The 25678-nt window shown below is 38.3% G+C and overlaps 2 protein-coding genes across 2 annotated transcripts; both read right to left on the reverse strand.

The window, feature by feature from the left end:
* Positions 1-901: 901 nt before the first annotated feature.
* Positions 902-8496, reverse strand: lg14h5orf15 (linkage group 14 C5orf15 homolog). Its single transcript, XM_044223045.1, has 3 exons — positions 8338-8496; positions 4278-5056; positions 902-3110 (listed from the first exon to the last, which is right to left on the reverse strand). Exons 1-3 carry the CDS (start codon positions 8456-8458, stop codon positions 2976-2978), a joined length of 1035 nt encoding a protein of 344 aa, XP_044078980.1. The 5' UTR covers positions 8459-8496; the 3' UTR covers positions 902-2975.
* Positions 8497-10183: 1687 nt separating this feature from the next.
* On the reverse strand, positions 10184-19637 carry vdac1 (voltage-dependent anion channel 1). The gene is made up of 9 exons (XM_044223046.1): positions 19528-19637; positions 17259-17328; positions 15730-15779; positions 15003-15155; positions 14698-14750; positions 14218-14445; positions 13089-13239; positions 11918-11975; positions 10184-11289 (listed from the first exon to the last, which is right to left on the reverse strand). Exons 2-9 carry the CDS (start codon positions 17323-17325, stop codon positions 11198-11200), a joined length of 852 nt encoding a protein of 283 aa, XP_044078981.1. The 5' UTR covers positions 17326-17328; positions 19528-19637; the 3' UTR covers positions 10184-11197.
* Between the last annotated feature and the right edge of the window lie 6041 nt (positions 19638-25678).

Genomic DNA, 25678 nt, shown 5'->3' on the forward strand with positions numbered 1-25678 from the left:
TTAGAAAAAGTATAAAAGTGTTGGAGGTTGTTCAGCTCAAATTCCCTTTTATTATGCTGATATGTTATTTGTGTCAAACAAAGGAAAAGCAGCAGAAAACTCATTGCAAAATCACATTTTTATTTGCTCGGGCAACATTCTAATGTGGACTCATTTACACACACTCATACATGCCTTGTTGCTTACACAGTATGTGGTACCACTCCGCTATCATTCAATTTCATTAAGGACACAAGCTGAAAATGTCACTGAAACACACAGCTTTTTTTCTGATCAGTTATTTGTATGTATGTGTGTATACTGCCTCCTTGTGGTGAAGTTATTTATTTTTCCTTTTAGCAGTCATGATAATGTACTCTGCCTTTGTATGTCAGTTCATCTCAATAACAGGTAATGACAGCATCAAATAAAAAATGATGATGCTTCAACCTGTCACACTGCAGCAGTTGCTTTTTATTTCATTTTAATTATTTAATATGAAACTAAAGTTCTAATACATCTAAAGTAGAAAATGATCTTTTGCAGAGAAAGTACACTTTAACTTTCGCTAAATGTAGATTTCTCTGTTCTAAAATCTAAACACCCTTTTAACTTTTAGCTCTATAAATATATAATAGCTTTTACCCACCAATTTTAAATTCGTATGTGACTGTCATAATGAAAGGATACAACCTCTGAGCCTATTACGATCAAAGTGACTGTCTAACGAGCAGTGTCCATTCTAATAGCGATGCCAACACAGTTAAGCTGGGCATTTACTGCAAAAAGAACTAGATAACAGAGGCTCTGTGATGTAAATACTTTCTTAATCTGACTCAAAAACAACAAGAGTATCTTGGATTTATCACTTGAGCAGGTCAAACATGAAAGCATCAACTACACAAATGAAAGACAGTGGGAGGACTGTACACAATTTGTGCTTTATTGACAAAAAAAGAGATTGTACAGTTTCTACTGTTGATTGCAAGAGCAGTGTTGATCCATCACCTTTATGCAGGAAACCTCCTCCCCTCATGTTCTAGCTAGTATGACAGTGCAAATAGCTTTTTTATATCTACCCACTGTACACCTTGTATATGGACAAGACCGCTGAAAAAACTGGCACAAGGCAAGAAGAGATTGATAACAAATATGTGGATTCACGTGGCAACAGACAGAGAAGCATGTGGCTGTCAAGAGTCATGAGTGACAAAAAAAAAGCAATGTGATCTATTCTTGTTTGGGGGTATTTTTGTGGGGGGTTTGGTGCTCGTGAACATCAGGCCACACAGAGTTTGCAAAATTTCAGATGAACAGAGATACCAGTCCACCAAACTGTACTCTAACAGGAGGTAACTAAAAAAATAAATGTTCCTTGTGAGCATGATGGAACACAGCCGTTACATTTTGCCACAGTGAAGACCAAAAATGATTGATAGAGACTTCACCGAAGTCATAAAACAAAGAGGGCCAGCCCCAGGATTTCTGCATAGCAAAATCTGGGCAGTAGAAGTGCAACCATATTAGACAAGTTAAATATGAACTGAAGAACAAGGAAAAACTCAGGCAATAAAAGCTTTTCCCATACATTAGATTAGTGCGTTCTAACCTGAACAATATACATTATCTGTCCTCATTTAAATGGCTTAAGCACATGAATAGACCCCTCACCTGAAGAGTAGTCACCCTCTTTAACTTACAGGACCAGTGTGTAGGATTTAGTGGCATCTAGAGGTTAGGTTACAGATTGAAACCAACTGAATACCACTCGCCTCTTACTCCCCTTCCAAGCGTGTAGGAGAAACTATGGTGGCTATGAAACTTCCCGAAAAACACGCAAGGCCATATCTAGAACCAGCATTTGGTTTGTCTATTCTGGGCTACTGTAGAAACATGGTGGTGCAACATGGCGGACTCGGTAAGGTAACAAAAACACTATTCTTATTTTCAGGTGATTGTACACTAATGAAAACACACTTATGATTATTATATTCCATTTCTACCATATTCTGCCAATAGATACCCCTAAACCTTACACACTGGTCCTTTAATGCTTAATATGCAGCTTAATTTCCCAACGTGGAATAAGGATTTTAAACCCCTAACATAATGTAAAATCAAAATGAAAAGGCTATTATGCATTTTCTGCAAAGGTGTCTTGAAAAATAGGTGATGTTACCTATGTTTTAACAACAGTTTAAATTTCAGTGAAAATGTGATTCATTCCTTTGTTAGAGAAATAAATGGTCTGATTAATTTTACAGCTAAGACTAAGGAATATTTTGACTATGTATTTAAATCAATTTTTTCAGTGTACAGTACTTTACTTACAGACAAACAGACCATTTCAACATGAGTGTGGACAGTTTTTGGAATGACTGCATATATTTGTATCAGCTTCTCATAGATCGCTCCTTTTTACACACTCCTTTACAATAAAAATATATGCATGACACAACAACAAGTGCTTTGAAAAGCAAAACGCTTTGTGTGTCAATTTATAACTTGGCTAAGAGAGAAATCTATTTTTAATCTTGGGGTAAATAATCAACTGTTATAATTAAGCATTAAATTATAACCTACATAAACAGATCATTCTCCCTATTTTTAAAGTGAGTATAAAACATATTAAGACCATATGCAAGATGCAAAACAAAAACCGATGTAGAGGGACTATAAGGCTGAGATATAAGACCCCTAATAAACCAAATAATTAATTTAGAAACAAATGACAAATAACATTAAAACAGTATAACAAATAAGAAGAATAGATAAACAGTAAAAATCTCTTTATGCAGACAACAACAAAAGTCATGAACAAACATAGTTCTATCCCAAAGACATAACACCACCTGCTCTCGGGTTGGTCTATAAAGCAAGAGAAAGCATCAATCAAGCTCCATCACAAAGCACAGCATCTCGACAATGCGACCGGCCAGGCAGGAAGGCCAACCGGCTCTGTGCAGGTCTGGACATATTGTTCTTCTGAACACGGATCAAAAGATGTAGTCTCGGGTCATCTTGAGGGACGGCATGGCCTCGTTGACGTTTTGGTCCAGACGGTGATACTCCACGGTGTTGCGGGAACAGAGACTGTCCTTCCAGCGCCGGCTCTGAGCCAGGAGGAAGATCTGAAAAGAAGGCAAAAAAGAAGCAAAATGCAGATAGAAATCAAATTAATCTGATAGATGTACTGATGTGCTGATCAAGTAAAATTATTTCTTGGTTGACAGGCTAGCAGAAAAGATGACAGACTGCATAACTGGAATCCTTACTTGAGCTCTAAAACCCAAATTTACATGGGGCCAGCATAACATATAACTACTCGTGCTTCTGGAAAGAAATAAAAGATTACATGCTGTTGTCTTCACCAGAATACTGACCATATGCCTCATATGTCCATATATTCTACAATACACATGGTGGATAGAACAAACCACCAAGCGTTTTGTTCAAAACCTTTTAAAGAATGCAGTGCTGAGGCTGTTCAGCTGAGGATATCTAATGTTTCTGTCACATCTGATTGTTTTTGTTACATTGTAAAGCACTCGTTTTATTTTGTGAGTTTGTGCTGTCTAAATGGGTCAGTAAACTCCTCATTGTTTCAATCCCAAATATAGAGTTTTATACTTCTATGAAGCTGAATGTTGGAAAACAAAATAGAAACATTAAGGAAAATATTTCAAACACTCATTTTTGTTGCAGTGAAAGTGTAATTCAAGACACAAGAAGACACTACTATTTCTGATCACGCCACAAATGTTGTGGGGGTTTTTACACCAAACAAAGCACAACAGTGTTTTATAGGACTGTGTGATTGTTAATCTATTAATTCTTTGTTTTTATCAACTGTTTAGTCTATAATATGTAAAAGGAAAAAAAATGTGCAAGTGTCTGGTGCAAGTCCCCGTGCCCAAGGTGAAATCTCAGGCTCTTGATATCAAAATGCTTAATTTTTATAAACAATAGTCCTAAACAATTTATCTTGCAACAATCTTTTACAAAGACCAGCAAAACCTGATTTGAGAAGCTGTTATAAAAATTGTTGGTTATTAATTTTCTCTCTAGCCATTAATTGATTAATATTTTCAACAGGAAGTACAGGAATGTTACATTTCCAATTTACAGAATTAAGAAAGAAAAATCTTGAGATTAAAAACACATGTTGTCTGCACAACTATCACAAATTACTGCTGAAGTAATATCAGCGCTGTGCAAACAAGACTTATGCTGCATTATCATCTCTGGCCTCTACATCCTAAGCAGTTGCTGCAGGCTGTGGTCATGCCATCACTCACCTTCCTCTTGTTGTGATACGTGATGTAAACGATTGCCACCAGGAAAGCCAGGATGACCAGATGAAAGAAGAAGTGAGAGTCCTCATCCTCTGTGTTGTAGCTCTTTGCTTCCATGTTTCGGGTCCCATCGGGCTTCTGGAGTCTGTTTACAGTCTGGTCTTTGCCGTCGTCATTGCTTTCATATATGTTGTCACTGTCGTCACTATCCGCATAGGTACCGTCGTCGTCTTCATCTGTGTAATCATCCGGATCGATGTGGGTTGCTGGTCCTTTGTCATCGGTCTGCAGCAGGTCTACTTCAGTGTCCTGCTCTGTGGACAGGTTCAGTGTGTTGAAGAATTTGGCATCAGAGCGAGGTGCTTCTGCCGTTGAAGGCTGGGCTGGTTCAGGGGCTTTGGTAGTGGGAGCTTCTGAAGAAGTGGCTAAAATGGTTTGAGAAGCATCATCATCTATTGCTTGCACGTTGTGTAGGCCTTCTTTATTGTCATCTGTTGTTTTGTCAATGCTGACAGATTCTGACAGCAGATCAGAGCCACCAATGATGGTCACTGTTTGGTTCTCATTCTCTTTAGGGGCTTTTGACTGAACGGCTGTTGTGAGGTTTTTAGGACCCTGTGCTACTGTTGTTGTAGAGTCGTTGCCAGCAGGTGTTACAGGGTTCTTGAGGTCTGTCAAATCTGCTGGACTCAGTGCAGGCTTTGTGTCACCTGCTCCCTTGCTCACAGTGGACAAAGTAAGATTTAGAGATGCATTCCTCCCCTGATTCTCTTGGATTGACACTGTCAGATAAGAGGGAATAACAATGCAAGACATTATATATTAGGTTACAAAAATAAGATTACGTTAAGATTACACCTTAAACTGGAAAAACTCAAGATTCATTTACGAAGTACCATTGAGAAATTCCATAAGACTTGGCAACCCTTCACTGATTATGTAGAGGCTAGGCAATACAACTCTTTGCTACAATAACTAGGTTATATCTAATGTGAGATGTTAATAATCACCATGTAAAGCAGCTTTGTACCTTGGTTAATATTTATACTGTATATGTACTGTACACATCCTATTGTTTTTATGTGTGTCTGTGTATGTAAATGTATAATTTGTATTCAGTGCTTACTGTTTTTTGTTAACTAAAATACCAATAAACAGACTTTGAAAAATAAAATAAAATAAGGTTGATGAAATACTCCTTAAAAACACTTACAGCACATACATATCACGTTGAAATGTTCGCACAGTAAAGAAAATATGAATTTTCAATCCAGGAGGGGTACTTTACTGACCAGTGCCTGCTGCTACCTTACTAATGTCCGTGACTCCGCCCGTACCCAAAAGTGCAATGAGTCCAAATTCAATCTGAATTCTCAGTTTCAAGCTATTTCAAGAACTACACTTTCTTCTAAAGTGTAATACTGATAACTCCATCACAGAGTCAATTTAGGAAATTACAGAAAATTCATGTTCTTTCACTTACAGCTGAATGGAGTTTGTACTCTTGCTACAGATATCCATAATGTCATACAACCATACTGTGTGATCACACCAGCAGCTATGGCCAGAAAATTTGCTTGTCCTCCCACTCAGAGACTGCCATCTAAATATACCATTGGGCAAGGCAGTTAACCCTCCAGCTGCTACAGAAAAGCTGTAAAGTGGACATTTGCTTGTTCGCGTGTGATTGTGTGAAAACATGCATTCACTTACAACTTTCCCTATTCCTATGACCACTGCTGACAATGAGAGAATGTGAAACTTCTCTTCTTTAAGACACAATGTGATGTGTTATTGCATATTATACTATTGTTATAAAGCCTTTGTCAGGCCACTGTATAATTTGTTGTAATTCACAGCATTGAACACATTTCATTATTTTCAATAAAAGGGGTTTGAATAGCGACACATCCATATTAACCAGGTTTTCCAATTTGAGCCTGTTTAAGTTTATAAACGTTGCAGTATAACAGATGCAACATTTCAGTTTCATAATAAAATATTAACCATTTTAATTTTTAAGAATCTCCACAGCTAAATCAGTTTCTGACTGTGTCTTTAAATGTCTCATGCATCTGGCCAGCCTTCCTGAATCAATGACACCATTTAAGCAACAAGTGCCAACATTATTTCATCCTGTGGGACTAGGAGGCGTTGCTTAGGAAGGGACGGGAGGAGAACACTAGGGACTTGAAGCACGGAGTAAGACGTCCCTAAGAGAAGAAAAGGACTATTCATACACATGGGCCATGGCCAGCATAAATAACCACTGAACAGGAGATCTTTGTGGCAGCAGTGGTTATAGGCTTTGCTGCATGAAACAGCATGTAGGATATTCAGCCTTTAAGACTAAGCAGCTGGGTCACCCTTTACAAATGTCTTAATATTTAAGTAGGTTTATAATATTTCCTTAAAAACACACAAACACATAATGGGGGATCCTCCTCCACCCTTGCGAAACTTTCACTCTTTTGGCTCTTGGGTCAGTTTTGTTCAGATTAATCCCATATGATACTTGCATGATGCCCAAAATGAATGTAGCCACTAGCTTAATGCTGGTAAATTTAGGGTAAGGCTGGCTGAACAGTCTGCCAACCAACTGGGAAACTACACAGCTGTCATTTTGCTGTTGTATTTCAAGCTAAATAAATATTTAACAAGTTAGTGGCTGATCAAGTTAAGGTCGTCCTCCCTCTGTATAGAAATGTTTTTGTTTCCTCCCAGGGACAAAACACACAAGAATCAAACCTAAAGGGACATCCACAGTATAAGGACACCACTTAATGATATGTCCAGATATGATTTCATGAACCGATACCAAACATATAAGTTTATGTAACTTAAAATGCTTCAAAAGAGGATGTAAGTCAGTAAATGTTGCAATGAGGTACTAGTGATTTCAGGCTACAAGGGGATATTGTAGGGAATTGCTCCATCATTAATGTCAGATCATAAAACTTGCATGACAAATCTTATAGCAATACATGACTCGCCAATCACATACATAGGATTGATGTGTTTTATCTTTCTGGATACATATTTCACAGAAATAATTTCAAGAGGAAATAGTCCATTTATAAATATTTTTGTTCCTAACTAATGGTATGTTTTTTTGTTGTATCAGTGCATCTTTGTCACAATGATACATGTAGAGATAAGGTGTTTGAGAGATATATTATTAAGAAGAAATAGGCCAGAGACTTGATTTTTCCCAGCTAACACAATGCTGCAACCTGGCAGCTGCCCAAACATGCAGTAACATGACATGCATCTCCATTTGAAAAGAATACACAGGCCAGGAAATCAACACCACTGACCTTATCTCAACAGATTTAAGCCAAAAAACTACACCCAGTCAAAGTCCATTTATGCGAGCCTGCCACTGAAAGCAAATTTTACCTTGATGGTAAAGTTCAAAATGTTTTTTTTAATGAGCTACTGAACTGACAGAGGGTAAATTAACAGCCCAGATATATGACAAGGAAATCTGGACCAAGCCACTTTATCTGACCACCACAAATCATTGCTGAGTCCCCGCGGGGAATCACAAAGTAGACTCTTTAACTACTAACCTGTGTGTCTGTAGACTTTATGGAGTTAGTTAAACATTGTTACGGCAAAAACAGCGGAATGTATGCAATTTTAGCATTGAAATGTATAAATAACGTCTAAACAGGTTGACGTTAACGTTAGAATGTTTCAACTGACAATCTCTCGACGGATACATTTCAAAACAAGATGGTCACGGAGTCGTCACATTTAGAGCCTCACATAACTCCTTGTATTGCAGAAATGACTTTGTTGAACTGTACTGTAATACTTTGATAGTGACTTGAGTTTTTAAAAAAAATACTGTTTTATGACTTTTTCAGGACATACAGACAGACCGTCAACGTCCCTCTCACCTGACACCGCGGTTGCTAGCATGACGTACTAGCAAACTAGCTACAGTAGAGCTAGATGTCTATGGCGTACCTGACACTAGCTAGCTAACTAACTAGCAGTCCTGTTGATTGGTTAAAATCAGTCATAATCTCAGATACTTCATAAAAGTATAACATACCTGCCGTCGTGATATTTGCCGGAGCTGACAGGCAGCTCCTGACTAACAGCTGGAGGAAAATAACCATTGAAATAGCACAAATATTTCTCCTGCTTCGCCACATCCTTCCGCACGTCGCCATGTTGATGCGTGAGTTACTGAAGAGGCGTGGTTTAGCATGGCTACATACAGGATGTGAGTGTGTGTGAGAGAGAGAGAGAGAGAGAGAGAGAGAGAGAGAGAGAGAGAGAGAGAGTGAATGTGTGTGTGTGTGTCACAGTTATGAAAAGTGGATGCATGAGGTCTGAGTTATTCTGTAATTAATGTCAGTTGCTTCTAATGTTGTCACCTACCAAATACCTGGTATATATATGAACTGGTTAAAGCCTATACATTTTATTTTATATCATTGTTTTCATGACATTGGCTTTATTCCTCACTGTTTGGGGTCCACATCCCTCACTGCTGCATGTGAAATTATAATAATAACAAAATCAATCAATAATTTTTCTTTAATTTTTTTTTTTTTTTTTTACTTTTCTTCTCACCTTATACAGAAAAGTATTGAAGTGGTAATCCTTCCACTGGTCACAAACGGGCTTTGATGAAGGTGATAAAATATGGAAATTAACATAATGCGTTGTTATTACACCAAAAGAGGAAATATTTCATGTTATATATGTTATACGGGGTAGACTATGCATAAACAAATTGATAATCCTTTTGTTTGCCAAAAAGTAATTCGCAGACAAAGTTATCGTACATAGTGACCTTACTTACTGTATGTTTGGGGTCATTTAGACCCCAGTGAGGTCCAACTCCTTATTAGACCTCTTATGAGCAAAATGTTATTAAAACTCAAATAAGAGAAACTTATTTTGGATTTGGGAGGGATGGTGCTTCATAAAAAATATTGTCAACAACAATCACAGATATAGAGCATATGAAAAAGCCATTGAATTAAACCATGATTAACAGTTTGAGTCTCTGATATCCAAGCAGACATGCATCATTTTCTGTTCAGGCATCTGAAAAGTGTCATCAGTTCAAAATCATGTTTATAAGCAATTTTCATAAAATTTGAATAAGTCATGAAATATTAAGAAAATCAATAATAAGTATGTTTTAAAGAGGTCTCCAGGACTTCAACCAGAACATTATGGTTATCCATACAAGAGTAGACCTAAAACATCAGTTTCAAGAGCTATTCAATCACTTTCTATGCCTTGTTTAGTGAAACCCTGTCTAGAAGTTAGACAAGGCATTGTTCAAAATCAACTGTCATGGCCTTCATTTTCACTCCTGATCTAGTCAAGAAATGATAAAATCTAGTTATCAAACATCCACCACTGGGTTTTCTTTAGGATTTGTGGGAAGTAGTGATGCTGTAATCCGCTTGACCAGAGCCCAGAGCAACTACACAGATTCTTAAACATCTTCAAACACGTTCAAAGATCTGTGTAAGATTTCCTCACATCCAATAAACTAACCGCTTAAGTCATTTGCCAAGCAAGAATGTAAATATTTGCTGGTTTTATTTCATATGATTGTAAATCTTTGGGTTTTGGAAGTTTTTTTTAATTGGACAAAGAAAGTCATTTAAACAGGTCACCTTGGGCTCTAGGAAACTGTGGTATGCCTTATTCACTATTTTATTTTATAGACAAAATGATTTACAAACAAGATTAATTAATAAATAAAAAAATATATTGATCCAATATATTGATCCATAACAAAGGTAATTGTTAGTTGCAGGTCACAAATGTCCATCTTATTTGTTCAAAAATATTTTCACAGAACATCAAATAATCATCACAAGATGCAGGTCATCATGTGACAAAAGGCATAAGAAAAATACAATCAGAAACTGGTTCAAGATGTTCTTTATTTAATTCAGGGAATGACAATACTGTCAAGTACACTATGCATGATTCCCATGACCAGTTGTGGAAGACTACCATTTCCTGTCCCCTGTATTTATTCTTTTCATCCTCCTTCAAAGAAGTACTCTAACTCTTATCCAGAGAAGTTCAAGTGTGCATGATAGGTTTCGTTTCGTTTGCTCGACCAGGAAGAATTGACATGTCTTTGCTTTCGTAAGACTTCACAGGTGGATTAAACTATGCAAGACTGTCAATAAAATAATATTCTTTTTGCTATATGTAACAAAAGACATGTTTCACACCAAATGCACAGACACAAACAAGTGAGACGAAAACACAGAATGTACACATTGGAGTGTAGTGCCTCTTAGAGCTACTGACAGCTGCTTACATCAGGGACAACTAACCCTTCCAATTGTATAATATATCAAGACAGACACTAGAGTTCTCCAGTGCAGAAGTGTTTAAATAAAACATTATTCCACCACTACAACTTTTGAGCGAGGAGTGCTTAATGGCGTTATGCAACAGCACCATCTGGCGGTGTTATTAATCAACTGTACGCTGACTGTGTCGAGCCCTTTATGCGTTTTGGGCTGATCTAGTTTTTACTTTCCCTTTTATCAGAGAGACACACAAATTAAAGCACTGTGCATGAATGTAGTGAAATGAGGAGTGAGGCCAACATGAATGTACTCAAGGCTATTTTTTCCTTGCAAGCTACACAATTCAAGATAAAACTTTCTTTTACATGGTTGTGGTTTTGTTCTGAACTTGGCTCTTTATTTTGAAAATATAATGTTCCCTTAAAGTGGTCCTTTAAAAAGTTGTAGATCATTGCAAGAACGATTTGACCTTTATGCTGTCTTGCTTCCAGCTGTAGCATGTCTAGAGGAAAGAGGGGTTTTGTGAGAACTAGCAATAAAGGATTTGGAATTTTTTTTTGGTGGGGAATGCATGTGTGCTAGGAGAAGTGGAGGGACGTCTGCCTCATCCTCCTATGCCTGGAACTCGAGGCCGAGACCAAGCTTGTGGCCACCAGCGTTGATGTTCTTGCCATCAAGGAGAGCGGAGAGTGTCAGCTTGATGCCTGCAGAAACAGACACATCTCGATCAGCCATGCACAGACAAGGCAATTTATATAAGTGTTTTAATTTATATAGTTTCTTTGCTACGTAATCCTCCAAACAGTCTGAAACAGTATTTTGATAACACAGGTTACTTACTGAACTATTCCATTCTTGATTTACCGAAGGTCCAACCTCTACACTCCTCCATGTCAGTTTACCCCCAGCATTCAACCTCAAACCCCATCTTTCTGTAAAATTGCTACTGTTGTTTACCCTTGACAAATTGTAGTTGTTGACTATAAATTACCCTTCACAACTCTAATATTCTAATTCTAATAACTGTTCTATTAGTAGTTTAACATCTGTATATGCCTCAAAAAGTCTGCTAGGGAGCCATAATATGATCAAGGTGTACTCTGTATGTCTAAAATTTACTTCAGTTATAAAACTAAAGTTGGAATAATCCACATACACATCTTAATTCCACTGCTCAGATTTTGACTTAATTCAAATTTTTAAAATCCTGGTTGATAGTGCTGTCTTAATTGAGTAAATGTTGAAATATTGTGGTCTTTGTAAACATGGTCAGTGTTTTGGCCCATTTAAACACTTGACACTTAAGATATACAGTATACAGAGTGCACTCACCTGGCTTCAGAGTTTGAGTGTAGCCCAAGCCCACAAGGCTGGAGTTGTTCACCTTGGCCTGTGTGCGAACCACAGATTAAAATCATACAGAGCAATAACACACATTACTAACCTTCCAAGTTGGTCAGCTGGGCTGGGCATGCAGCAGAGATTGTAACCCAGATTTGAATGGAGCAACATCATGACTAGTCGTGGTGCATCATAGTTCATATCGTAGACACCCAGAATGTCTGTTTTTTTGTTGTTGTTTTTTTCTTTTCTAGCTTTACAGACAACCATACATACATAAATAAATAAATAAATAATAGAGGAAATATGTCTTCAGCATGTGAGCAAGCAGCTGGTTTCACTGGCCTCTGCACTGCCTGACACCTCACTGTCTGTTTTAGAATACATCCACACTAATACGTTTTCGTTTTAAAACACACAACTTTTGCTATATTTACGCCTAGTGTCCACACTGCGACAGGGCTTTCGAACTAAAGACTTTTGAAAACGCCGTTGACCCCGTTTTAGTTTGAAAACTCTGGGATTTAGTCTGGACGGGTGGAAACAGACTTTTGAAAACGATGACGCATACACCCATGTTCGCTTCCTGATTGGGTTTTATCAGTCACGATGTGTCAAGTGTACTAAGCAAAAACATTGGGTACTCCTTTCCCAATGCCATGGCTTCCTGCGGCGATGGATAATGCCCCCAGTATTGCTCTAATATGTATGTTTTCCGCCGCGCTGACTCATGTTACTTTCAATAACAGTTCCACCTCATCGTCTGGTCCTACTTTTCGCCATTCCTATTCTTAGTCTGCAGTATTTTCTGCAACTAGGCAACCAACTGCAGAGCAGACAATCTGCTTCCTGTTTACACCAGCACACCATGCCCAGTGTACGTGAATGGTCATGCGATATGCATTTTTTAGGCGTGTTAGTATGGACGGAGATTATTTCTGAAACAGTGCTAAATGAAGAAGAAGAAGAAGAAGTTTTCGTTTTAAAACACTGTTTTAAAATGAAAATGTATTAGTGTGGGTGTAGCCTTAGAGGCAAGTTTTAGAACTTGACCCTGCAATATGAATTCCTAAGAGGGATCAATAAAGTCGCATTATAATTATACAAGATGTTCCTATACCACTACTACTACTACTACTACTACAGGTTACACACTACTTACAGAGAAGGATGCATCAGGATCAATCTGGTACTTGGCAGCGATGCCAAAGCGGGTGTTGCTGTTTCCAGCAGTCCAGGCCAGGTTGACGGCTGTCTCCAGCTGGTCATTCACCTTCTGGTAGATGGAACCACCAAACTCAGTGCCATCATTTCTGAGGAAAAATAGCAGATTGGAATATATGTCAGTGTTACTGCAACACAAATATTGTTTCCCTACGGGAGAAATTTTTCCCTCAAATAGGGATAATTTAGGGTTTTGTAAACAATGAGAATACCTTACTTGGTATCTCCCGTGTCTGTTAAAGAGATCCTTGGATGGGAGCACTATCACTGATGTAAAGCCTACATTACACTTTGTCTGACCTCACATAACCACTTCAGCTGTAGACTGAAACAGACAGGCTTGGCCAGGGGCACAGCAGGAAACAAGACTAACACTGTGCCCTCCCTCTCTCTCTCTCTCTCTCTCTTTCTCTGTCTCTGTCTGACTCTACCTCACTCTGCCTTTTCACTAAGGCCCTTTATGCCTGCCAAACACTCACTCCACCTCACTTGCAATATAGTAAATCCCATCACCTGGCTGTAAAAATAACTGCCAGGCACCTGGGTGACAAGCTGGTCAGCCAGACAAGGACAAGAAAACAGTCTGAAGACTTTCTAGTCAAGGTCAGTCGTCTGGACTCAGTTGTTTCACTTATAGCTAGAACGTTTTGCGTTCAAGTACCACAGGACAGAAATACTAACCTAATATCAGAATGTACAGTTTTTGCATAGTTAGCTTAGAATCAAACTGAAAACTAAGTGTGTCTACGTGCTTATTCAGAAACATTTCAATGCTACTTTTACTAATTTTTTTTCTCTCACCAGCTCAGCTTTAGATTCAGCATCAGCATCAGGGCAGTATGCATTTACTCTCCTTGCTACCTTAAATTCAAGCATGAACTGCATCAAATTCACAGCACCGTGGTTATTGTATGCCATGACTATTCATAATGTAACTAATACTATACAAAGATGAGGAGAAGTCACACTGGTTCTACAGTACATTAGAATTGCATTGTGTGTGACATAATGGAAGGATGCATGCTAGCATACTACTCATGACCATGTGCTGCTTCATGTAGTCTTACACATTCGTATGGAGCTGGAACTCGTCAGTCTTGTATCCAACCGCAAAGTTGCTCTGGGTGATCCTGTTCCTGCCAGCCTCGAAGGTCATCTGGTAGCCAGCCAGCCAGCCCTCGTAGCCCACCACCGCTGCGCCGTGGACGGCTGTACCATTGATGTCGTAGTTAACATCACAGCCAAGGTTGATGTGGTCGCACTTGTAGCCTGTCTTGACCTTGCCGCTCTTCTTGCTGGCAGGATGTTTGGGGAGAGAGAGCAGGTTGTCAATGTCAAAAGCCAACGTTTCCCAGCTAGAAACATCACACTGTTGTGACAATGAAATAAAAAAAAGAAGTGCGGTTTATCAGGGCTACAGACTGCGACCATTTAGTCACATACTTCCAGCCATTTTAAGATGGCCATTTTGCAATGAATTGTTTATACCTCTTCTCTGTAGCTCTAAAAGCACATGAAGAAGTACTTTCTCACTCAGCTGTTCTTACCCGGTGTTTGGCGAGAAGGAGGAATCAAACGTCAGCTTCAGCCCCTTAGCCAACTGTGGAAATGGCAAGAAAGATATAGCAAACAAAAATAAAGGTTCAGTTTAATTAAACTGTTCAACTTTAGCAAAACTTGTTCATCAGATGAAACTGTAGTCCAATTTACAACAAGGCAAATGGCAGCCACTACTTGAGTGACAGGCCTTAGTGAATACAGAGAAAGGAATATATGTTACTACCAATAGTAATCCAAATCACATTTTATACACGTTTTAAATTTTCTTGGCCCCCCACACCCCATCGCCAACCTGGTCTTCAAGGGTGATCTCGGTCCCCAGGGTGTTGTCGGTGTTCCACTTCTCTGTGAAGGTCAGTCCATGCTCCGCCCACTTGTACTTGGTCTCCAGGGATCCAGCGACCTTGCTGGTCTCAGTGTTGGCAGAGCCTGTGCTGGTGAACTCCTGCAGATGATCGTATTGTTGTCAGAGTCCTACAGACAGGTTAACTAGCCAGGTACATTACAATATTACATTACAATATGTCATTTTATTGTTAATATCTTGCATCAAAATACATTTTCATTAGGTGTTTACATTGGGTTTTAGACAGTGATGTAGTCCTGTAAACCTTCCACCAACACTGTCTGCATTCAACATCTACTGCTACTACTAATATTAATCAATAAAATGAGGAGTTCAGAAACATATGCACTAGATTTGGGGTTGATCCCACTCTAGAACATTAACGTGATCTAAAATCCTGAAGGTCCATTTACAAGGTCAATAAATTCATTTAACTTAAACCTGAAGTAAACTAAGACATACCATATATTTGACTGATCTGACACAGCATCTTCTCAAACTCCATTTAAAAAGAATTATCATATCAGTCAGGTAGCCGAGGCCAAGGTGTCCTGGCAGCGTTTAGGAGATCAGATAAACAGCCACTTGATTATCAGCCAAGTGTCTCTTAAGCCATGATAGGACGGCTGGAGTGGCAGCTCTGACAAAGTGATAATGACTGGCGTCGACTTACCAGTCCATTCTCAGACTTTGTTTTCAAGTCCAGCTTGATGAGCCCAAAGCCTGAAACAGACAACATTTAATAAAAGATCAAAATGATGTTGGGGTGACAATAAACATCTGTCCTGATCTAAAATAACCACTCTGAAACATTATTGAATTAAATACATTACAGATTGTAACTACATTGAATGGCTATTGCTGGAAAAAATGCCACCCATAAATAATTACAAAAAACAGGAACAGGCTTCTTAAAACCCAAGCAATGGATAATCCTTAAAAACAAGTACTACTGCCAATACTATTAGTCCTAACCATTCTATACTAATTATATTAATACATATTTAAAAGGATCCCTTTAGATGTTTCAAAACACATCAAATCAAGTCATTGATTACTAATGTCTGTGAAATACCCATTTATCAGCCTCCTGAGTACATTTAAAGTTATTTATATGCCACTGACTGAACGGGTGTATTGATTTGATGTAGATTCTGTGAGATCATTAGTCCTGTCAGTTATGAATAATAGCTGGAAGGCTGGTTAAACCGATCCTGGCTAAAGCCTAAAGCCTCATTCCTGGCCCTGCCCAGCATTACAGCTATCAATTGGTTCACCCAAACACACTTCACATGACCCAGAGATCTCCATGTTCATGTACCTTCTGGCCTGGTACGATTCCTCACTTGTCCTAGCTTCCCCTTCACTAAACCTACTAATTCACCCATCACTGTCCATCGAAAGCTGCAGTTCCCACCCTACAAAATGGTCACTAGCTTCACAACTACTCTCAGTTTTGAGGCTTTTCTGTGAAGGTGATGGCCACCACCTAAACCTGCAGTGAAACCCACAGTAATGAATTACAGTCACTGCCAAACTTGCAGTGATTCAGCCTTCATGGTACATTTGAATCAGTCTGCTGCAACAACTGGGACTTCCCTAGATATTAAATGGACATCATTCAGTAACCCTTGGAGCACAGCTGTGTGTATACACAAAACACATCTCAACGACATCCACTCTAACTGCTCTGTACTACTCCTAAACATGTGTTCAGCTAGTGGTAAGCGAAAAACAGTACAGTAACTGGTTTGAATCATTAAAGTTGGGATTTCGGTAAACATTGAGTTGTATGCAGGGACTGGATTTGTACAATCTCTGAGAGGAAGTGTTGCATTGAATCTTGCAAGAAATCTCCTTGACATTACTTGACAGCACAATATAGGAAGATGGTATTGTTCTTCTAGTGTATAGAGTGATAAACCATTATATATTTCTTCCAATGGCAGAAGGTATTCATAAAACTAGGACGGTGTAGTCCCTCATTCGTCCAGGAGTGTTCTATCGTAGAAAAGGTTATTTTTCTACAAAATAAAACTAGAAACAAATTCTACCACAGTTACCCTCGTCAATGAAGAAACAGAGAAAAATTTCAAATGAAGACACTAACGTGCAATAAAAACACAGTTTATTTTTTTTAAATGGTCTTGATTTAGAGAAGCATTAGCAATAAATGAGTATGGTTGGCTGCTCGGTGCTTACCGTATCCCTTGGTAAAAACATCCTTGGCAGACTTTCCAAGGTCAACGTAGGTGGGAGGTACAGCCATTATCTGCAAAGAGAAAGATTATGATCAAGGGTGTGACTAAGAACAAGGCAGAAAACGAAAAAATTCAACAGTCTCTCTTGAAAATAACACCCATGCTGTCTTCCCTCTGTGTTACAGCTTTAGGACAGCCAGAGCCCACAGTAACACAGCAGAGGGAAAGACACAGTAACCACTCTGTAGCAGAAACTCAGACTGACAGATCAGATGTGATGTGCTTGGGGAGAGAGCAGTGCTGCTGAAAGAGGAAGGCGGGAGCAACTGGAGGTCACTGATGAATAGCAAAGGTACAAATCTACAAATTAACACTTGCGCGCACACACACATTGGTTCAAACATTCCTGTCATTCCTACAGTGGTCAGCTTGTATGCAGGTGTCACATTTTGCCGTTAGCTGTCAATTTCCAGTTTGGAGATTTTAAATACATTAAAACGCTTTGTCAATACATTGTCAATGCATTCATTGATTCCTTTCCATATGCCCATTATGTTTCAAACTACTTTACATAAAAAGTAACTATAGTCATTTTGCCGAATCAAAACTTGATGTTTCAAAGTGGAAGAAGCCAAGTTTAGAAAGAACAATGAGGGCCACAGAGTGAAGCACAAAGCAGACTCTTTGCTAACCCTCTAGATTGGTTGCTGCTCTCATGTAGGTGTGCACCTCTTTATCCTTCATTTTCCTAAACAGCCAGTTGTGCAAGTCTATTTTGTCATTAGAATAGATGTAGATTCCATTTTTCAATGGCACAACAGTTATCACAGTTACGTTGCGCAGGCCTATGTGATAACATACACGTGCATACTGATAGTAGATAGAACAGGAATTTGAACAGTTTACCAAGTGAATATCAACCTTAGGTCTCACAATTTCCCAGTTAACATTTCTTAAATCCCAAGAACTGCAACTATTCTACAGTATTGCAATATCTCTTTCTGTATGATTAAATGTGGTTTATCATTACAACAGAACAATTAAGCAATGTTTCTCAAAATAAATGTGGCAAACAAATTACATCCCTATGCACATTTGAGCCCCAGATGTTTCTCTACACCTACCACTTCCTCCTCAAATTTTGGCCAGCTCTGACACAACAAATGTTTGTCTATCCCTAGCGTGTTCTAAGGCCCATGTCCAGCTCTAGCCCCCCTGAATCATTCAGGATACCCGCCCATGAGAAGCCCTCTGAATCCAGTCATCATGAGTGTACTGTGGTCATAAAAAAGTACTTGGACAGGAAGTGGACTAAAGTCACATATCTGCAGTGCCTGTTAACACATGCACAAAAAGCATGCCCACTAAGCCATTCACCCTGTGCTAACACACATAAAGTCTATCAGTACACCCCACTGCGCCTGAATAGTTTTATGGCTTTCACACATGGCTACAGGAAGAAATGTCAGAGGCCATAGAGGACGGATGACTAGGGCAATCCTGTATATGCGATACTCTGCAAAGTCTTGTCACTGAGGTGTCCTGAGTAAACCTTAATGACTTTAGGTTGAAGAGGGCTTTCTTATCTTTCTATAACAGTTACACCAAATATCTTTACAAAAGAAAGAAGGCATCAATCCCATAGCATGATGAGGACAATTCATGAAATGTTACACTTTCCGATCTCAGTTTGGGATCTATCACTGCCCTTCAGCACCACCTTAGCTTTAGTCTAATTCAGGGAAATTCAGCTGTGAGACAAACCTCCAATTGATTTGAGAAGTCTAGCTTCCCTCCAGAGTGAATACAGCAGTGGCCACTTGACTCAGACAAAGAGGTTTATGAAGGTAATGAAGGCAGCATCTCCCTGCCCTCGCCTGCTAACAGATTAGCATTAGCTAGCTATCAAGGTGGACAGCGGGCAAGTTTCTCCAGGGAGTAATGTTATGGCAGGTTGACAGACAGGGAGCCCGTGCTGTGTCAACCGTAAGCTAGCTAAGCTTCTTTATTTCTAGCTACCTGAATAACTGCTGACCACTGACCCCCTGCACTTTCAAATGACCGCACCGCAAGACATTAGCCACCAAGCTAACAGCAGAACATAGGCCTAGCATCACTGCTGCACGTCGAGCTGCACCCAAAAATCAAAGGATGAGACGGACAGCTCCGGGCTCCGGAGGTCACAATCCACCGGCTGATAGCAGTGACAGAGCTGTGCAGTAAAGAAAACGTCAGCTCTGTTGCATTTCAGTTATAGATACATAACGTACCTCTGTGTTCCAGTCCTTCTCGAGAAGGGGTTTGTCAACTGCACAAAGGGAGGAGAGAGGAGGGAGGTGGTGCGGCGTCACGTACGTTACAAGTCACGCAAGCAGCAGCAGCTTCTTGTCATTGTCAAAGATACAACATTCAATCAAACAGCAAGATGGTTCACACCCTAATTCAGCGTTCCAGCCTGAGTGGCATCGGCGGGGCAAAACTACGACGGAATCCCACTGTTCCCACACAAGCCTAGTAAAGTACTTTGCGTAGCCTTCTTCTTGTGTAACACTACATTAGTGGTGTGAAGTAACAAAGTACATTTGGTCAAGTGCTTGTACGTTAGTCGAGTATTTACATTTAATCGTACTTTAAACATCCCTTTTCAGATAAAATATTGTATCAGAGGGAAATATTGTAGGCTACTTTGTACTCACTACATATGCGAGCTTCAGTAAACACCTACTTTACAAAATGTATAATCAGCGTATGAAATATCATTCACTGTTATTGCTCTAAATCCCCAAATAGTAGGCTATAAAAGGTAACCTGGGTAAAATCACCTCCACCTCGACCAGTTCCACCTTAAAAATGCTGCTAACAACTTAATGCATAACAATAATAATCCAGTAATATAATAAATGAAACGGGTCATTCTGCATAATGAGTACTTTTATATTTGATACCTTAATTACATTTTGTTTATCGGCTAATCCTTCTGTACTTTTATTAAGTAAAGTCTTGAATGCAGGACATTTATTGGTACCAAAGTAATTTTACATGGTGGTATTAGTACTTTACTTAAGGATCTGAGAATTTTTACAGTACTTAGCACTACCATTTGGATTAAATTTTACTTCAGACCAAAAAGTATCGTTAAAAAATAGAAGCAAAGCAGAATAATACAAAAAAAGCCAAGTACAAATAGGCCTAGCAACAAATAGACAAACGCTTTCTCAGTTAAGGAACACTTATGAGAATGGGCAGGGTAGTCATTTTCAGTCTTTCGTTTGCCACAAGTTATTACACCCGAAAACGGAAATAGCAAAAAGTGAAGATCTCGCTTTGCAGCATTCTCTCTGGTATCGGCTGTGTATTACCTTGACGCAGGCGCAGTTTACCCCGCGCAACACGCAACTCCCGCAGCATCAGCGGGGTGGGAGTCCTGTTAACAGCTGACTGGAGATCAGCTTTCTACACCATAACCGCAAACCTCATCCCAGCGTGCAGTTTATACAAACAGAGGACACATCTCAGCAGCTGTAATGTTACATCACATCTGTAGAGGACAGGGGGACAGGATGAGCTCATAAAGCTCATAGTTGACCTCTACTGTTATATGATGAAAGTCATTCACAACCTGCAACTACTACAAAGCTTTTAAAACTATTTTTACTCACTTCAATTTTCTGCTACTTTCTACATTTCAGAGGCAAATAGTATACTTTTTACTCCACTACACTTACTTGACACTTATAGGTACTGGTTACTTTTCAGGTTAATCTTTTACATAAAAAGAGGTGTTCCTTTATAAAATCTGATGCTATTGTTACAGATGAAAGTACTCAACGCTATATAAACTATATAAAGTAGTTAAAAGTTTCACCTCCGCTGGCTACAACATGAAAATTCTGCTGACATGTCAATGCAACAGCAATAATAATCCAATAATATAATATCTAATAAATTATAGATCACTGAGAGGGATTATTCTGCTGCATAATGAGTACTTTTACTTTGATACTTTAAGTACATATAGCTGATAATACTCATGTCCTTTTACTTAAGTAAGATTTTCAATGCATGGCTTTAACTTGCAACAGAGTATTTTGTAGTATTTCTACTTTTACTTAAGTAAAAGATCTGAATACTTATTCCACCACAGTCTGATTTATATTTATGGATCATAAATAATGCTATATTATAACTGCATTACCACAAGATCAGTATTTCCCTTGAAACATTTTTGTACATATCATACATTAAATGTTATGTTTTTTTTTTAATCATCTGAATGTAAATATCTTTGTCACAAGGATGGTTGTGGACAATGATTTGTTAAAAGACCTGCAGTAAGTAATCATCATGAGGTGAACTAAACCAGATCACAATATTCCCATCAAAATGACAGGGTATCCTTAATTAAATAAAACATACAAATATTATTTTTAATCATTGCTATTGATTCTAAGGCTGACATCATTCCACAAATATCAGATTGAATATCAGCTCCCTCACCAAAAAAGCCCAGCAGAGGATGTACTTCCTGCGGCAGCTGAAGAAGTTCAACCTGCCAAAGAAAATGATGGCGCACTTCTACGCTGCACATCTCTGGGATTATATCTTGCACATTGCACATATTCTTTATACCTCATACTGTGAACTTTTGCACATTCCCTGGTCAATATTTTGCATTGCTGCACAAGACTGTACAGCTCTTTGATTGTTAAATACAGTTAGATTATTTTTATAATATATTTTCAGATTTTATTGACAATTTTCTACTTTCTATTTATGCTTCTTGACTTGCAGTACTAGCTTTTTATCTTTTTATTTTTATTTCCTCTTACTATGTTTATTGTTATGCACCAAAACACCAAGACAGGCAGTTGAGTCGTATATTCACAAGTAAAATAGGATAAAGCAACCTTGTCCTGCCTTACCCTCCTAGTTGTGAATGCAGAGCTGGGCTATGAAATGTTTTTTGCAGTTTTGTTGAATTTTTGTGCGCAGAATTCGCAGAAATACAGCAGTGTGGTTGAGTTAAGGGAACGTTGCCAAAACCTTAAGGCGCTTCCTTTGCAACGGGCACAACTGGCAGCAAAAAGCTACACCTCCTACTGAACCTCTTTCACCCATAAATAATTTCATTTTGAATTGTTTTCTTTGCTTCTTATTTGAAATACGCTCACCTCTGATATTTATTTATTTTTTGTTACTGGTAACATCTCTTTATCACATACCAGAATCAAAATGACGGAATTAATGAAAACTCAAACCACTGATAAATACAAATTCCCCTGCCTGATATAAGAGGTCATTGGAATCCCCTGATATAAAAGCAAGACTTTCATCAGCAGATCAGGAAATTACAATCAGCCATCAACCAAACACTTTATTAGTCTGTTTGGCTGGTTTAGTCTGTTCTGTCAACAGTGTGAGGGTAAAAACCCATAGCAACAACCTTTCTACCTTCTCCACAAACACGTGATACTGCAGCGACTGAACTTCTGCTTGTATTAAAACAGTAGAAAAACACAAATCTGACTGGAGTCACTGGGTTAAAAATGAGAGAGGTTGTGATCAGTTTTAGCCAGTAGATGTCAGTGTTGGTGACAATCTGAAGAAACGCAGTACTGTGAGTAAATTGGGTGTTTCAGAGTAACGGATGCACTGTGGCTTAGCAGCAGACTTCACCTCTGTCTCTTTTAAGAATAAATTCGAATTCATCAGTTATCCACAGTGTAATTTATGAAATGTTTCAGCAACATTTTAAATGTAATTCTCTAACTTTTAGCGCTTTGTTAGTTAAGATTCATTTGTAAACCTTTATAATTTAAAAAAATATAATCAAAACAGCATTTTGTCCCTGTCACGTGAAAACCATGTAGCTTTTCGTGAGCTTTTATAAACAACCCAGTCTTCATCTTTTTTTCAGATAATCCAGTGTGTTTTTAAATGGTTTATTCAGTTTAAGAAATAAGAGAATTTTCTCAACCCATAAAGGAACATCATTCAGTGTATCAGAAAAACTCGAAATGACGAAATTTGGAGATATATGGTTTTCACTGGACAATGATAAGTGATTTTGTGTCTTTGTTTTTAAAAATACAATAATCTGTTTCACTTTTAATTTTATTCCCAAACGTACTCAAGCTGTACATAAAACATTGTTTTCCCTCCCATATAATTGTCATCTCTTTAACTCAAATGCAATGTTCTGTAATGGGTTTTTTGTCCCACATACTGAACACACTACAGAGTATTTGTGCAGTCCTATATTTCATTAGTTTTTGCTTTACTCAAGTGTTTCCAATTTATCTAGTTTAAGACTCTGCAACTGCAAGCAAAATATTCTGCTAAAAAGCATTTGTCAAAGAGCCTGCATTTACTTGATTCTTTATGGAAAAGGATTAACATGCAAAACATTTAGTTTATAAGATTAACTTAGAGAGAAAAGTCAAAGCCAAATATATTTTTCCACTTGCCAGAAGGACTTTATATTGAACATGTATTTTTTTTAAGTACATTGAATATTAAATACGGATTAGTGTATTTCTCCTGTCACTAAACTATTGACTTGCAGCAGATAGATGTATCTGCTTTTTAAAAACTTTATAAACTTCAAGAGTTACTTTTTGGATCATTCTTCAAACATTGCCGGCTGGCTTTATTACAAACGTTTTGGTTTTTTCCTATGCAGTTTTTGACACATTTTGATGCAATATCATCAGAAAATGTCTTGGTGAGTTTAATGTTTTCAAGATATACTAAAGGCAGCTATGATGGGAAACTAGTGATTAATAACATTAATTAAAGTCACAATTGCAAACAGCATAGCTCATAAATAATAGGAGCTGTCTCATGACAGATTAGAGAAGAGATAGCTCATTCTTTACTCATTCACCAACATCCACAGCTTGTTGTCATTAAACAAACATATTTAACTTATTTCCTGGTGTGTATTTAGAAGTTTCCATCTCTGTTTTATGTTCTTGCATCACTGAATCTCAAATAACATTTAATCAACAACTAGTAACATGTTTGTCGCCTGTCGGTCGCCTTCAGAGGCAGCCAAAATTCATTTCTAGATTATCCTCGAGTCATATCTGGATGCTCTGCTTTCATCCCCCAAGCTTCAAAGCCAACACTACGCTCACTTCAAACAGCCGTCACCGAGTGCCAATCAAATCCCGCTCCAGAAGACAACAAACACAACAGAAAATGCTAATCAACCCGGGCCAAGCATCACCAAAGTAAATAAAATAAATTGTAAACAGATGCCATAATTTGCAACATATGGATAAATAAGGCAGTATGTCATCTTTCTTTTTCATTTTTTTAATTCAGTGGTTCACACAGGGTCCAAACTCCTCTGCCTCTCTCACTTCTCTCCATCCATCCATCCATCCATCCATCTCAAACCCTCTCTTATGAGTCAGTGACTTCACTGCATGCTGCTGCTTTTTCCAGCTCAGAGTGGAAGTCCATAACCCAGGGTCTGGTTAATACAGGGGTATAAATCACTTCGCTCATGTTCCTGTGTTCAAACAGTCTGAGGCCAGTAACCTTTTTACCTTTGTTTCTGTGGGATCAAATGCAACATTCAGCATGCTTAAAAGGTTTTTGTAAGAGATTTAATGGTTCGAAGTTTCCACTCCCTCAAATTTGGAGGGATTTCTGCCATCAAATGGGATAGTGAAAGAGATGACAGGTCCATATGGATAAATAAAATCACTCATTCAGTCATTGGGCACAGTCCAAAAGTATCAAAATGAAAACTACCGATGCAAAGCAATTTGGTTTTTATGTCATGAACTGACGTCTTTCATTGTGAGAAACAAGAAATATTTGTGTAGGTCAGGACTCATAAAACATTGCAACAAAATCTCCAACAGTGCTATTCTTGTGTGAGACCATTGTTGAAAGAAATGCCTTAGCATAATTGCTTAAAAGTTTAAATAAAATATAAAAATATTATTAGATTGGGAATAGCACACATTTCTGAGTTGTCTTCATAGTTTATTGTATTTTTATTTATTAAATAAATTAGACAGCTGCAGCTGTTAATAATGTGCTGAGCTTTCATTTCCCAGTATAAATAACCAACCACAACTTGTCCTGTGACCAGCCCAGTGATGTCATGTCTAGAAAGAGAAACAATGTGAATGTGTTTCACTAAACAATAAAGATCTGTTGGCTTTCAGTATTTCTTCCTCTTCACATTGTTGAGAGTAGCATCAGTGACGCGTTGTTCTCCTGTGAAAAATCTCAAAATTAATCAAAAGCAATATGAGGCTTTAAGTTTGTCTCATGTATTGAATCCCTCTGAAAGCCCAATTTAACTGTAAAGTTCTATAATGCCATGGAGTCAATGGGGAAATCAGGTGGTTGCTCAATTGCAAAAGTTCACTTCAAAGTGGAAAACAAGATGGAAACAAC

Source organism: Siniperca chuatsi, linkage group LG14 (assembly GCF_020085105.1).
Source record: "Siniperca chuatsi isolate FFG_IHB_CAS linkage group LG14, ASM2008510v1, whole genome shotgun sequence".
Classification (NCBI taxonomy): Eukaryota; Metazoa; Chordata; class Actinopteri; order Centrarchiformes; family Sinipercidae; genus Siniperca; species Siniperca chuatsi.